General features: G+C 32.7%; 2 protein-coding genes across 2 annotated transcripts in view; both read right to left on the bottom strand.

Annotated features, from left to right (window-relative positions):
- LOC105328323 (uncharacterized) overlaps window positions 1–4,502 on the bottom strand; it is a 49,941-nt gene extending 45,439 nt beyond the window's left edge. The window contains exons 1-2 of the mRNA XM_066086403.1: window positions 4,122–4,502; window positions 3,769–3,904 (exon numbers count right to left, since the gene is read on the bottom strand). Of these exons, the coding sequence (XP_065942475.1) occupies window positions 3,769–3,904; window positions 4,122–4,146 (161 nt within the window). The 5' untranslated portion in view covers window positions 4,147–4,502. The remainder of the gene's footprint in view (window positions 1–3,768; window positions 3,905–4,121) is intronic.
- Window positions 1–16,598, bottom strand: part of LOC117689736 (uncharacterized) — a 110,527-nt gene that overhangs the window by 48,476 nt on the left and 45,453 nt on the right. The gene's annotated exons all lie outside the window — the stretch shown is intronic.

Below are 16,598 nucleotides of genomic sequence, written 5' to 3'. Positions count from 1 at the left end.
TCTTTTTTGTATCTCCCCACGATCGGGCAACTAATATGATAGCTTAAAAAGTTCATTTGGTTATGATTGACACAAACATATATTTGCTGTATATAATTTTCAGTGCTTGACTTCAGATAGCTCGACACAAAAATGCTTTCATATTGTTTTGCATGCAAAATCTTTTTTGATTGAACTTAAACAGTTTCTATTTTTATAGAATCTTTATAATCGATAAATCTTTAAAAAGGCACTTATCTGCATACACGGAAAAGAAGTGTTAGACAATAGTTTAATTAAGTGGATTGGTCCGATTTTATATCAAATTTTATCATCAGCGCTGTAAACCAATGATTTTGTGAAGTAAATGTATAGTTTTACCCAGGGATTTTCTCAAATAATTACGCAATACATGTATATCTTAGAAAAAGATATGTACAAGTCTGTTTTCAAAACTGATTTTCCATAACGGTGTAACAAGTGATTCCGTCACATATAAATATTTTCTTCGATGTGGAGGTGGGTATGGTTTAATTGCAAGTTTGGAATGTGCCCAAAAAACCGTATGATATTTTTAAAAATTGCTTGTTTTGGATAATTAAAACAAAACTGCAAATTTTTTACAAATTTTCATTAAGTTTGTTGTTCTTACAGTGATGGCTGATTTAACAAAAAAATTCATTTACTTCAAATATCTTTATCTTTGAAAGTAGATCGGTCTGGATTGTAAAGATATGTGAAAATTATTGGAATCAATAACCAAAAATCGGATCATGCAGCTTTTAAACATTCAAAGGTAGGTATAATTCAAAATCCAGTCCCAATCGAAATAAAACAAGAAGCAATTTAGCAAGAATAACGGGTTGCTCTTTTATATAATAATTATGCTTCACAACAATAACTTCATAAACATTATATATATGTTGGTTTATTGACATGTGACACAGTGACAAATCATTCTTACCTGATATTGTAGGGGGAGCTTCAGCTGAAAAGATTGATAAAATTATTTTTGATTATTGAACAAATTATCAACCCAGTGACGTTATAGTGCATATATTTATTTAATAAACTTGTGTATCAAAGAAAACATTTTTCAAGGTAGTCAATCATTCTCATTTACGCCAAACGAACAATAAGGCATTCAAAGAAAAACAAAAAAATATTTAGTTAAAGTGATTAGTGTTGAATTAGATGTTTATTCAGGGGCTACTTTTGCAAATTTCAGGTGAAAAATCAGATTCATAAAGAAAATCATAAGACCACCAAGCAATATACAAAAAAGAAAATATCACAACAAAAAACGGCTAGTTTCAATGTTATTCTCATCAACTTTTAAACAAAAAAAACCATGTTTCCTTACTTTCTTTGAGTCATTTATTCTACTTTTTCATTCAGAAGGAAATCTTGTCTGCTCTGCTCTAAATGATATTTATATAAATAATAATAATAATAATAATAATAAAAATTATATATATATATATATATATATATATATATATATATATATATATATATATATATATATATATATAATTATTATTATTATTTATGTAAATATCATTTAATATATATATATATATATATATATATATATATATATATATATATATATATATATATATATATATATATATATATATATATATATCTCTGGCATAGAGACCAGAGAGGATAAGATGCCCCTGTGTTCTTTATAGTCAATTTAAAAAATGCCAATTGAAAAACATAACAGGGAACTGCTTGGAGAGAGAGCTGTGATGCTGTTTCATTCCGAATTTAGCTCAATGATAACAAAAGACGAACGGGCCAAATCGCTCACCTGAACAAAAGTTCTTGTTTCTCTTTCTGAATATTTATATATCATAACTCTTTTAAACTATTGTTAAACTCTTATGGTTTCAAACATAAAAACAATATTGAAATAGGAAATCCTTGAACCTCTTTTTTACAACTTATCTTAAGATCTAAGATGCATCAACTGATCAACTGACCAATATTATTATTCTAGGCCCAACGTATCAATAATAACAAAACAAAAAAAATTCATCATGAGAAAAAGTTCAAAATATGGAACTGTGACCTATCTTTGAATAAAAAAGTTGAGATTACAAAATACGCGAACTAAAAAGCTTGATGATTTTAGGTCTAATAATATCAAATTTAAATAAATAATAATTAAAAGTCTTTTAAATAATTCAATTGTTTACATACTAATTTCACTAAATAATAAACTGTACTTCTTATACATGTATAAAGATTTATTTAACAATTTTTCTAGGTATTTCTATGTAACTTTGAATCCCTTTGGGTCCCGGTATTGGGTTGGGTGTCATAATTTGTACAAGTTGAACGCCTAACTGGGATGCTAATTGCAGTTATTTCACGTATTATGCAACTTTAGTTGAGAAAGTTATATACTTAACATTTTTAATATTCATTTCTTTAAACAGTTGAACAGTAAACCCTTTCTTTTGGCCAAATTCGATATTGGTTTTGAGTCTCGGTTTGTATACTTCAGAATTTACAAATCTTAGAATGTTTACAATGTAATCTCCATAATTGTACATGTACCATGGTAGTTTTTGAGAAGAAAATATATTTATTTAATATAACAGTTAGTGTAAATATAAGAATTTTGGTAAACAAAAAAACTTTAAAGACACACACACCAACTATATTTTCTATTTCGTGGTTATTATCCTCTGAAAAGGGTAAGACCCTTCTATATAACAATTTAGAATTTCTTGCCCATAAGGATACTCTCATAAAGTTTGGTTGAATTTGACCCAGTACATGTAGTTTGTTGAGAAGATTTCAAAATTGTACAAGAATGCATCGATCATAATTGCACAAGGACTAGTACTTACTGGTATTTGGTACCGAAGCTGTTGTTTGATCTATGAAAAAGGAATACTATATTTTAAACTCTCATTCCCTGATTGTTTTTGTTTAATTTAAAAATTACAAAAGCTGATCTAAGCTATATTTATGTATTAGTATTTCAAATTCCATAAGAATATTTGTGTGTTTACGCTTTTTTGGTGGAGACATCTATTTAAACTCAATTGCAGAAAGCATACTCACTAGTCTGCGAGACTCCTGTTGGTTGATCTTCGAAGAATTCAAATAAGTTATAAATCATTAATCTGCCTTCTATTATCTAATACGAGCAACAAATGATATAATGTTTGAATAACGATTTATGAATAACAAAATTGCTGTTATCATAGTTGTTTAATGTTGTTACCTGTAGGGATTGGAGTACTGCTGTCTGTCATCGCTTCTGTCGTTTGGCTTGTTACCGTGGAAGAAACAATAGAACCAGCCCCATCTGTCATAGAATTCGTGGGAATTGTGCTGCCTTCAGATGTTAAAAGTGGCGGTGGTGTCTGAAACAGTTACAGGATACGTTCAAAAAGCATGCCTACTCTCTCTGAGCAATGTGCGGCAAGTTAATCACCCAGAAACTATTTAACGTCATTCACGTTACACATTGAAACGTTTGATTGGAGTACGACGTGCTTTTAATTTATACTCACACAAAAGAATGCGATTAAATGTGTATAATATTTTATAGAAGATGTACTCGTTTTTACATCGAAATTGCGTTTATTGTCATGTTGCAAATCACCTTGATTAAAATGATATTTTCTCCAGCAAATGTGTAAAAACAATTAATTATTTGGGACATTTTCAACAGGTCAATCAGTTACATCAAAATAATTAAAAATCAATGAACTACTCGTAATTATCATCAGGCTCACCTTCCAATATACACACTTGCACCTGTCTTCAACACAGAGCGGGTAGTGAAAACTATCAGTGCAGTTGGCATAATAGGTTTTACCGTCTGATCCTTTTACTTCTAAGTAGGTGTTCTCAGGGGTACAGGTATCGTTCAGACCGTCTCTGGCATTGCAAGCTGATGCATGAACCAATAAAAAAGCAATTGTAACCTTTTTAAAGGTAAATAATGCGAAAACGGTATATCAGTGTAAAGGTTTCAGACATTTAAATTATAAAAATTACTAAAGTTTACATACAATGATGATTATTAACGTGAAGAACGTAATATCATTAAGCATTATGGTTCAATGAAATTGATCACATATCTAGAGATAATAGTGATGTTCACTTACAGGGATTGACCTGACATTTGCACATCCCATTCTCGCACTTCTTCACTTGATACTGGTTGCATATGATATGCTGACATGTACTAGTATCATCGCCACCACAAAAGTCGGGAATTGCCAGACAACTACATGTTCCACTGAGACACACATTAACTTCCGCTTTTGAGGCATCACATATCTTGTGTTGGCAGTCACCATCATTCTGATGACAATAGTCCAGTGGCTTACACGTACAGGTTCGTCCTTCGCAATATTTCTTCTCCCCGGATAAACATGTCAAATGATAGCATTTAGAGACGTCGTGATTGCTACAAGTGTCAGGTACGTAGGCACAATAGCAGGGGTTTGTTGAATTGCACTTGCTCGTATAACCTCGTTTACAACTCAGAGAAAGGCAGTACAAATGATTTCCTCTAGGACAGTAGTCCTGAGATTCGCAAACACAGTCCTCATCAACACAAAATCCTTTTTCTGGACAATTTTTGCAGTCGGTGTTTAAATTGCAAAAGCATTCGCATCTGTCATTTTTGCATCTTTTCGATTCGCTGTGTGCGCATTGAAAGTTCTTCAGACAGTAAAAATTGTTACCACCGGGACAATAGTTGTTGGTCTCGCAGACACATTTCTCGTTGACACAGAATCCTAGGGTTCCTGCAGGACAGTTATGACACTGTGAGTCCTGTGAACAGTAACACTCACATTTGTTGTTCCGGTTACATCTGATGGCTTCGTTGTGTGAGCACGCTACATCTGTAGGCTTACAGCTGTATTTGCCACCGCAGTAATCCTTTGGTAGACATTCACATCCATAATTCTCCACATGTCCGTGTGTATGACAAAAAAATTTTGACGGACAAAAATGGTGACAGTGATCTGTTCATGAATAATATATTAGAAAACCCCAATATTGAGTGTTTACTAGTAAGCTTTTCAATTCTTAATATTAAGAAAGAATAAATGTTGAATTTGAATAACATTAAGAGGCCAATATAAAACAAATCAAGAGACATTGAAAACAATAAGTGCCAAATTCATTTAAAATTTCAAAAAATGTATCAAAAACTATCTAAAATAGAATCTGTACTGGTACTGTACCAGTTATCGGCTAAACTGAGAGTTCGGGTTTATTGCACGCGACAATCCAAGATTTTTTAATTCAGTCGTCTTTTTCGAATAAAGAAAAGTAAGTTTGCTTGAAAACTTTTTTGAATATGTTTTATACATGAGCTTAAACGATCATTGTATACCGCTGATTTTACATCTTTGCACTTTCAGCAGTGGGGGAAGTGACGTAATAAGTTAAAAATAGAATATTACCTCCTTGTGATACGTTATCATATCCCTTCTTTGATTTGACATATAAAATCAATACATTAACATGTATAAACAAAAGGAATTCACGAATTTCCGAGAGATTCGTAGCGCAATATTGAACGCCTGATTGCACAATTATGTATTGAATAGTATACGATTTGGTGTATTACCCTACGATAATAAACGAATTATTTTATTAGTTTTGTTTATAATGTATCATGACCCCGAATACTTAAGTCTGACCTCACAAGGGGCATAATTCAAACTATATTTAGCAGAGTATAAAATCAACATGAACACGGATTTTTACTATGTTATTATCACGAAGCCGATAACGGGTACAGTAAATCGTAAAAACTCGGCAAAGTCGGGGCGTGCTTAAAAACACAAAACAAGATGTTTTGGGTTCTAAATAATGATATAAACTAATAGATTGATAAATAAGGAGTTCACTTTTTAAAGTATGTCAAGTTTTATCCAAAAATATCAAGAAATAAGGAATTACGAAAAGAAAACGTTAAATTTTAGCCGATAACTGGTACAGTACAGTAATAATTAAATTATTTCATTAAAATTAATAATAACGTATAACGCATAAAGATATGCATCGCAACTGTTACGGGTTTCGGCCTTCTTTACTACTGTAGATTCCTTATTTTACGCGAGTACTTAATTCCGCGATTTAACGGTTTTCCATCAAATCGCGAGAACATAAAATCGCGAATGCCGAAATTTTATCATAGTTTCATGTAGTTTACATATGTCTGAAAATTAAAAGCGAGATTTTAAAATTCGCGTGACGGGCTTCTCGCGATTTTACGCGGATATTAATTCCTCGCGTTTAATTAGGAATTTACAGTATTACGCATTCGTATTTACTATAAACAAAGCACATGCAGGCCTCGCGAAGAATCTCCTGGACATGAAATGCAAAAAAAAAAAAATCGAAGATACTTAGTATAACGTTGCAGCCTAAGTCTATCCTAAGACTTCTTTTTAGGTTCAATAAATTCAAAAAATTACAATTTGTTTGGTTAGAATATTTACTTTTGCCCCTTTTCATAATACGGTGTCAAGTTCTTTAACACCAATACTATTTACTTTATTAACAAGTTTATATCTTACAAAATTAAAATATAGACACTTCATAAAATAAGTTTTAGTGCATTTAATTTATAACTAACTTTTCACATAGCTATTTATCTGATTAAAAAAATGACTTTTTTAAATTGGGAATTATAATTGCTAGCATTCTTTCTCAGCTGGCTAGTTTCTTGCCAAAAAATTAAATATATACAATAATTTTTACTTCCCGGCTTTTAAGCTTTGCTTTGTAAATAATTGGGAGTTCCAAGATTATTAATATACAATTAATGGTTGAATGGAAAACAGCTGTTAAAATGAGAAACAGTTTTAAAAAGTAGTAAACAAAGATTCTTGAATTGGGTGTATACTTTTTCAGGATCGACAGTAAATAAGCTGATTATATCATTATATCAACAATAGAAAATTGAGAAGAATCATCAGCAAACAATCGAAAAAAACGTTCTAATACGACTTAAAGTTTCTTGATATTTATTTTTAATAGATTTTTTTTTAATTACTGATGAAATTAATCAGGGCAATCATAATCAACGTACAATATTTGCCTGATAAGAGAGAACAATGATTTTTTTTTTAAATATGGAGATATTTAAGGTGTGTTTTAAATATAATAGACATGTATATCAAGTTTTCCAACAAAGTTTGTAGAATAATCATACACTTTAAAAGTCTTATTTTTTCAGTACTTTGATTATTGTAGAGGTCTTGTTTCACGTTGTGTGATTCAGTCACCATTTTGTACAAGTGTGTCTAAAGTGCTCTTGTTATAATTACAATGCTACAAAATAAACATTTATGAAATATACTTCTAAGAGATCGGGATTGTAATAAGAAACAAGAGGCCCAGGGGCCACATCGCTCACCTGAGCAACAATTGCCTTAATTCTGATCAAATTAGCATTACAGTATCAAAATATCTTGACAACTAAGTACAGTAGATCTTGCTAAAAAAAATAGAAAATCTGTCAATTTTTATCCACCTCTTTTTTTGGGTAAATACCAAGCCCCTTTTGTTGTTGTACCTGTAAGAAGATTTTTCTCTATTCCAATTTACCCCCCCCCCCCCCCTCCATTTCGTGGCCCCCCTTTTCTCTAGGGAATCATGGTTTCATCAAACTTAAATCTGCATAACCTGTGCTTTCACACTAAGTACTGAGTTTTGGACCGAAAACTTTCCCAGAATATTTTTAAAGATTTTTCTCTATATATTCCTATGTAAAAATTCAAACTGCCGTCACGGCCCAGCCCTATCACTAGGGACTGTGATTTTGCAAACTTGAATTTACACTATCTGAGGATGCCTCTACACAAGTTTAGGCTTTTCTGGCCAAATAGTCTTTAAAAAGAAGATATTAAAGATTTTCTCTATATATTCCTATGTAAAAATTCATCCCCCATTGTGGCCCCACCATACCCCATGACTATTATTTAAACAAACTTGAATCTTTACGATCTTGGGATGCTTCCACTTAAATTTGGGCTTTCCTGGCCTTATAGTTTTGAGAAGAAGATTTTTAAAGATTTTCTCTATATATAAAAATTTATCCCCCATTGTGGCCCCGCCCTACCCCCAGGGACCATGATTTGAACAAACTTGAATCTACATTATCTGAGGATGGTTACAATTTGAGCTTTCTTGGCCATAAAGTTTTGAAAAGAAATTTTTTTAAAGATTTTCTCTATATATTCCTATATAAAAATTTATCCCCTAATTGTGGCCCCACCCTACCCCTGGGGACCATGATTTGAACAAACTTGAATCTACACTATCTGAGGATGCTTCCACTCAAATTTAAGCTTTTCTGGCCTTATAGTTTTTGAGAAGAAGATTTTTAAAAAAAAATTCGATATATTCCTATGTAAAACATGACCCCCCTCTTGTGGCCCCACCCTACCCCCGGGGACCATAATTTGAACAAACTTGAATCTACACTACCTGAGGATGCTTCCATTTTAATTTGAGCTTTTCTGGCCTGATAGTTTTTTAGAAGAAGATTTTTAAAGATTTTGTCTATATATTTCTATGTAAAACTTGATCCCCTAATTGTGGCCCCACCCTACCCCTGGGGACCATGATTTGAACAAACTTGAATCTACACTATCTAAGGATGCTTCCACTCAAATTTAAGCTTTTCTGACCTTATAGTTTTTGAGAAGAAGATTTAAAAAAAAAAATTCTGTATATTCCTATGTAAAACATGACCCCCCTCTTGTGGCCCCACCCTACCCCCGGGGACCATAATTTGAACAAACTTGAATCTACACTACCTGAGGATGCTTCCATTTTAGTTTGAGCTTTTCTGGCCTGATAGTTTTTTAGAAGAAGATTTTTAAAGATTTTGTCTATATATTTCTATGTAAAACTTGATCCCCTTATTGTGGCCCCACCCTAGCCCCGGAGACCATGATTTGAACAAACTTGAATCTACACTACCTGAGGAAGCTTCCACTTTTATTTGAGCTTTTCTGGCCTAATAATTTTTTAGAAGAAGATTTTTAAAGATTTTCTCTATATATTCCTATGTAAAACTTGATCCCCCCATTGTGGCCCCACCCTACCCCTGGACACCATGATTAGAACAAACTTGAATCTACACTACCTGAGGAAGCTTCCACTTTGATTTGAGCTTCTCTGGCCTAATAATGTTTTAGAAGAAGATTTTTAAAGATTTTCTCTATATATTCCTATGTAAAACTTGATCCCCCCATTGAGGCCCCACCCTACCCCCGGGGACCATGATTTGAACAAACTTGAATCTACACTATCTGAGGAGGCTCCCATTTTAATTTGAGCTTTTCTGGCCTGATAGTTTTTTAGAAGAAGATTTTTAAGGATTTTGTCTATATATTTCTATGTAAAACTTGATCCCCCCATTGTGGCCCCTCCCTACACCTGGGGACCATAACTTGAACAAAATTGAATCTACACTACCTGAGGATGCCGCCACACAAGTTTGAGCTTTTCAGGCCGAATAGTTTTTGAGAAGAAGATTTTTGAAAAATACCAACAAATTTTCAATAATTCTCAATTATCTCCCCTTTAAAGAGGGCGTGGCCCTTCATTTGAACAAACTTGAATCCCCTTCACCTAGTGGTGCTTTGTGCCAAATTTGGTTGAAATCTGCCCAGTGGTTCTTGAGAAGAAGATGAAAATGTGAAAAGTTTACAACGCCAACGCCAACGCCGACAACGACAACGACAACGACAACGACGACAGACAACGGACAAATTGTGATCAGAAAAGCTCACTTGAGCCTTTGGCTCAGGTGAGCTAAAAATAAACATGCGAGATCTGTGACTGTGTTTACTTTACTTTAGTGCAGAGACACGGGCATATCTCAATTTAAGATTTTGAGATGTTCAAAGTCTACATGTTAAAGGTTTTCAACTTACTGTCACTACTGTCGCAATCAGTTTGAACAGGTTTGATGTCTACAAAGTAGAGAATCAAGTAAATGCACTTGGTAAGTACATGAGTAGTGCAACATACATATTTGATATATTGTAAAGCAAGACGTATTTTTTATTTTTTAGTAATCAAGCAATCAAGGCAAGCCCATTTTCTAAAAATAATTGTCATATTTCACTGTATTAACACATTAGAAAGAAACACGAGGGCTTATATATATATGCTCAAAACGGTGATTAGTTGTGTAAAAGTTTAAGACTAACCTGAAAATATAATAAATATTGCAACAAACCAGAATTTCTTCATCATGGTAAGGTTTAAATTCTCTGAACTATTTTGCAGACCACATAGATAACGAAATTTTTGTTAGTAGATTTTATCGTCGGCCTTTCATGTCCAAATCCAGTTAATGCACCTGAAAAGAGTGCACGTTCTGGTTTGACTATAGTTTATATAAAGATTTACTGTCTATATATATATATATATATATATATATATATATATATATATATATATATATATATATATATATATATATATATATATATATATAATCAATAAAATGCTTTCTTTGGTGATTTATTCGGGATATGAAGGTAGCGACATTGCAGAATAAATACATAACCCGCGTTAGCGGGTTATGTAATTTTTTTCTGCAATGATTGCTACCTTCATTACCCGAATGAATCATCAAAGAAAGCATTTTATTGTTTATATTAACATCTTTCTTTTAGCCAATTGATAAATTGATTATGAAAAGTAAGTAAAATTCACTAAATAACTGTTAATGTACGTAAGTACGTAAATTAAAAGAAAGAGGCAAATCGTCTCCTGCGAGACTTTGAGTCTGACGTCGTCATGATTATTTCGTGCAGTACTCTCACTTCCTTGTCAGTTTCAGCCGCTGTAGATTTATTTCGACCAATCAATAAACGGGGCGTGTAGATTTTAATCTGGCTGTTTCTATAGAGCTATGAATTATCTATTAGTTTCCGTAAAAAATAGAGGGAATAAAACTTGCTAGATGTATATATATATATATATATATATATATATATATATATATAGAAAGAGAGAGAGAGAGATAGAGAGAGAGAGAGAAAGAGAGACAAACGGAGTAAAATTATAGGAGAATATGGACAAAAACTAACAAAAAAGGAAATAAATTACATGTACTTGTTATCTTTCGATGTTAAGACAAGCATCTTTTACGGATTACCAAAGGTTCATAAAAGTCAGAATATCAGCAACTGGGTTATAGAATCATTCTCTATATATGTGTGTGTGTGTGTGTGTGTGTGTGTGTGTGTGTGTGTGTGTGTGTGTGTGTGTGTGTGTGTGTGTGTGTGTGTGTGTGTGTGTGTGTGTTTGTGTGTGTGTCTAAAGCTGAGGATTTAAAATTGCGATCCACAATTGCAGGACCATCTTCTGAGACTCGTAAGATCAGCAATTTATTGAATTTATTATTAAAAACGTACGTGTCCAAAAAAAGCTATATTAGAGATACCATTTATTTTTGGGAGTTGATTTTAATCAATCTGCAGCTACTCAGACACAGTGTTTGGACCTCAGCACAAATCATTGCTCCTGACAAGACTTAGTTCTTGAAAATAATTGATAAATTACGATGAAATTCCTGCAAAAGCATTGTTTTTCAAGGAAACTTATTTATAAATACCTTTAAAATAGTCAGATTTTAAATGGTACGAACCATTTAAATATTTTTTGTAGTCGTATGTATTCCTACGCCAGAGTTCAATATTGTCTCGTTCAATTCGACGCTCGGCTGTCTCCGTAAATCCTTGTCGGAGATTTACGGTGTCAGCCGAGCGTTTGGTTGAACGGGACTAGAGTTCAATATTGATTGGATCCATGCAATTTTCGAAAAATATTTCTATTACTGATACATAGTTTGAATCAATTTTATCTTTAAATATTATTTAACATGATTCATTTTGAGGTTTCTCGACATTCTTGTCGAAAAAGTCCAAAAATTCATATTATAAAAATGTGCGTAATTCAAATTAGAAGCTAGATGTACTTGTCATGCAAAATAACATATCATTGATTTTAAAATAAATAAACATCGACAAAATCAACTCCCGTTAGTTCTTCAGTACTTCCATTTTAAATTCCATTCCTGGGAACGTTCAACCATTTCCCATTCTAGTATCATTTGATGTGACGAACCTTTATTCTAACATACCACATGAACTTGGACTAGAAGCTATTGAGCACTGGATCGACAAATTTTCAGACCTACTTCATGACCGTTTCTCCAAGCCTTTAATTTCACAAAGTTTGAATTTATTCTGGAACACAATTTCATAAATTTTAATGGTAATATATAAACAAAAACTTGGAAAAGCTATGGGAACTAAAGTTGCCCCAACCTATGCTACACTTGTACTAGGATTTCTGGAGGAAAAGTTATATAAAAACCTGGAGGAACAATTAAGTGCTGAATTTAAAACTTTCGTACAACAATTATGGAAAAGCTTTTTGGACGACTGTTTTATCATTTGGACTAAAACCAAGAAGGAATTACACAAGTTTTACAATATTTTAAACAATTTGAACAACCATATGAAATTTACAATGGACTGTTGCGGAGAAAAACTCCCATTTCTTGATGTTATGATCATAAAAAGAGTGGATATAATTATAAATGATATATATTATAAATCTACGGACACCAAACAATACCTTGTTTATGATTCGTGCCATCCAAAACACATTAAGAACAACATACCTTATAATTTACCCAGGCGCCTTTTTACTAAAATATCGGACAAAAATCTTTTAAATTCCAGACTAAGTTAACTACGTTACCTTCTACAACAAAGGAATCACTATCCCAAATCACTAGTTAAACATGGAATTAAAAAAGCCACATGCCATGATAGAAATGAGCCACTACAAATAAAAGATAAAGCAGAAAAATGTGTAATTCCATACGTCTCAACACACAACCGTAAAAATCAAGAGTTTTTCCAAATTATAAAAAGCAACCTTTCACTTTTATAACGTGATCAAGATAAGAGGCCTGGGGCCACATCGCTCACCTGAGCAACAATTGCCTTAATTCTGATCAAATTAGCATAACTGTATCAAAATATCTTGACAGTACAGTAGATCTTGCTAAATAAATCGAAAATCTGCCAATTTTTATCCACCTTTTTTGGTAAATACCAAGCCCCTTTTGTTGTTGTACCTGTAAGAAGATTTTTCTCCATTTCTATATACCCCCCCCCCCATTTTGTGGCCCCACTTTTCTCTAGGGAATCATGGTTTCATCAAACTTAAATCTGCATAACCTGTACTTTCACACTAAGTACTGAGTTTTGGACCGAAAACTTTCCCAAAATATTTTTAAAGATTTTCTCTATATAATCCTATGTAAAAATGCAAACCGCCATCACGGCCCCGCCCTACCACTAGGGACTGTGATTTTGCAAACTTGAATTTACACTACCCGAGGATACCTCTACACAAGTTTAAGCTTTTCTGGCCAAATGGTCTTTAAAAAGAAGATTTTTACAGATTTTCTCTATATGTTCCTATGTAAAAATTCATCCCCCATTGTGGCCTCACCCTACCCCTGGACTATTATTTAAACAAACTTGAATCTATACGATCTGGGGATGCTTCCACTCAAATTTGGGCTTTCCTGGCCTAATAGTTTTGAGAAGAAGATTGAGAAGAGATTTTCTCTTTATATTCCTGTATATAAATTTATTCCTAAATTGCGACCCCACACTATCGCCGGGGACCATGATTTGAACAAATTGAATCTACACTATCTGAGGATGCTTCCACTCAAATTTGAGCTTTCCTGGCCTAATAGTTTTTTAAGAAGAATATTTTTAAAGATTATCTCTTTATATTCCTATGTAAAACTTGATCCCCCCATTGTGGCCCCACCCTATCCCCGGGGACCATGATTTGAACAAACTTGAATCTACACTATCTGAGGATGTTTCCACTCAAATTTGAGCTTTCTTGGCCTAAAAGTTATTAAAAAAATTTGTTTTAAAGATTTTTTCTATATATTCCTGAATAAAAATTTATCCCCCAATTGTGGCCCCACCCTATCCCCGGGGCCATGATTTGAACAAACTTGAATCTACACTATCTGAGGATGCTTCCACTCAAATTTGAGCTTTCTTGGCCTAAAAGTTTTAAAAGAATTTGTTTTAAAGATTTTCTCTATATATTCCTGTATAAAAATTTATCCCCCAATTGTGGCCCCACCCTATCCCCGGGGACCATTATTTGAACAAACTTGAATCTACACTATCTGAGGATGCTTCCATTTTAATTTAAGCTTTCCTGGCCTAATAGTTTTTGAGAAGAAGATTTTTAAAGATTTTCTCTATATATTCCTATGTGAAATTTCATCCCCCTCTTGTGGTCCCTTCCTACCTCCGGGGACCATGATTTGAATAAACTTGAATCTACACTACCTGAGGATGCATCCATACAAGTTTAAGCTTTTCAGGCCGAATAGTTTTTGAGAAGAAGATTTTTGAAAAATACTAACAAATTTTCAATAATTCTCAATTATCTCCCCTTAAAAGAGGGCGTGGCCCTTCATTTGAACAAACTTGAATCCCCTTTACCTAGTGGTGCTTTGTGCCAAATTTGGTTGAAATCTGCCCAGTGGTTCTTGAGAAGAAGATGAAAATGTGAAAAGTTTACAACGACGACGACGATGACAACGACAGACAACGGACAAATTGTGATCAGAAAAGCTCGCTTGAGCCTTTGGCTCAGGTAAGCTTAAAATGAATGAATTCTTAAGTACATTTCAGATTATTAAAAGTAAGCGACAAAGTCCGTCTCTGAAAAAAAAATTAACTCGTGCCAAATTTTAAAATATCGAAGAAACACCAGCTGTCCGTAAATGCCAAAGGCCAAAATGTGCAACCTGTCCTTACCTACAAGAAGGGCAACAATTCAAATTAAAAAACGACAGAAATTATAACATACATTCGTCTATTACATTTGAATGTTCAAATTCAATCTACGTTATTACATGTGCTGGAAGTGGGGAACACTATATTGGTCAAACCGGGGATACCCTCAGACATGGAATGACCGTCCCCCGGCAAATACTTGATGTTACATGTCGTCACAATGATCATTCGAAATGAATGTACTAATGATTTTAGATGTTCGGCTTCATAGTTAAAATCTCGAGAAAAAATGGCTTAAAAGATATTGACATATTCTATATATTAGCATGAATTTTTGCTAAACGTCTATAACTGTCCTACAATTAATTTTTGTACAAGTCACACAGAACATATAGAATATGTTACAAACATATCGAATGTTAAAAACGTGAATCATGAATAAAATATAACGAAAAGAAAAGCATATTTAAAATTCATAAAATTACTTGTTTCTGTCATTTGTGTCTTTAAAAAACCCCTCCGGACAAAGAAATAGTTTTCCCCGAAACTTGTTTGTTTCTTGAGTTCAAATGGATTTTCTTTATTAATGTTGTGTAATTAGAAAAAAATAATCTATCTGTGATTGATATGAAATAAATAATATCATATTCATTTTGAATATAATGATCATCTGCGCAATGAAATCAAAACGTGAGGAGTGAGGTACCTAAGTTTTGTAGACGCTTGCATAACGCTGAAGATTGCATATTTTTTTTTACAGTTCTTACCTTAATCTTTGGACTAACTCGCATGAATCCCAAACCCCGAAAAACATAATCCGAAGCAAGTTACAGATCTGACTGACTCGCATGACCCTTATTCCCTAAACACAACCCGAGGCGGGCTACATCAGTGATAGTACGTAAAGTAATTAATTGAATCACAACGAAACTGTAATTGTTATATTATTAGGTTCTTTATATATATATATATATATATATATATATATATATATATATATATATATATATATATATATATATATATATATATATATATATATATATATATCTTACTACAAGATTATTAGGTAATTGTTAAATCAAGTTTATCCTTTAAAAGGTAAAATACATTAAATTTTTGTACAGATCAATGATCTGAATCACTTCACCTTTGACACGCATACAGGTACATTAGTTAGATACTAGGCATATGTTATAGGTTATGGGATTGTGATAACAGGAAGGTATATGAACATGACGCTTGAACTCTAACATTGTTTCGCGTCAAATATTAATAATGTGGATATTTCTATGCTATTGTTAGTAATAATTGTCTGTGAGCTGTAACCGCTGACTACTATGATGCCAGTGATATGAGCTAGCTCACTTCCCTACCATCGGTTATGTTGCAGTATTTAGATAATATAAGTCTCCTGAAAAAGAAAGCTTTCAATAAAAGAAAAATATCAAAAGTTTAAAAGATTAATTATTTTTTCTTTACTCAATGATAGTTATGGCTGATAAAAGTCATATCTAAAATATGAGTTAGATCTAATGGGTAATTTGTTGACCATGCAAAAAATTGTCATTAAATTGCTTTATGATTTGATTAGATACAATCGATTATATTATATGATAATACATGTAGTTTTCATCAGTATATAATATATTTTAAAACATGTTTTCATATGTTACCATAAAATATTGAATCTTTTTATATGTTGATTAATTCCTAGCCCTCTGCTTGGCTGAT

Source organism: Magallana gigas, chromosome 5, assembly GCF_963853765.1.
Source record: "Magallana gigas chromosome 5, xbMagGiga1.1, whole genome shotgun sequence".
Classification (NCBI taxonomy): domain Eukaryota; kingdom Metazoa; phylum Mollusca; class Bivalvia; order Ostreida; family Ostreidae; genus Magallana; species Magallana gigas.
The sequence above is the reverse complement of the archived record's forward strand: the minus strand, read 5'-3'. Positions and strand labels throughout refer to the sequence as shown.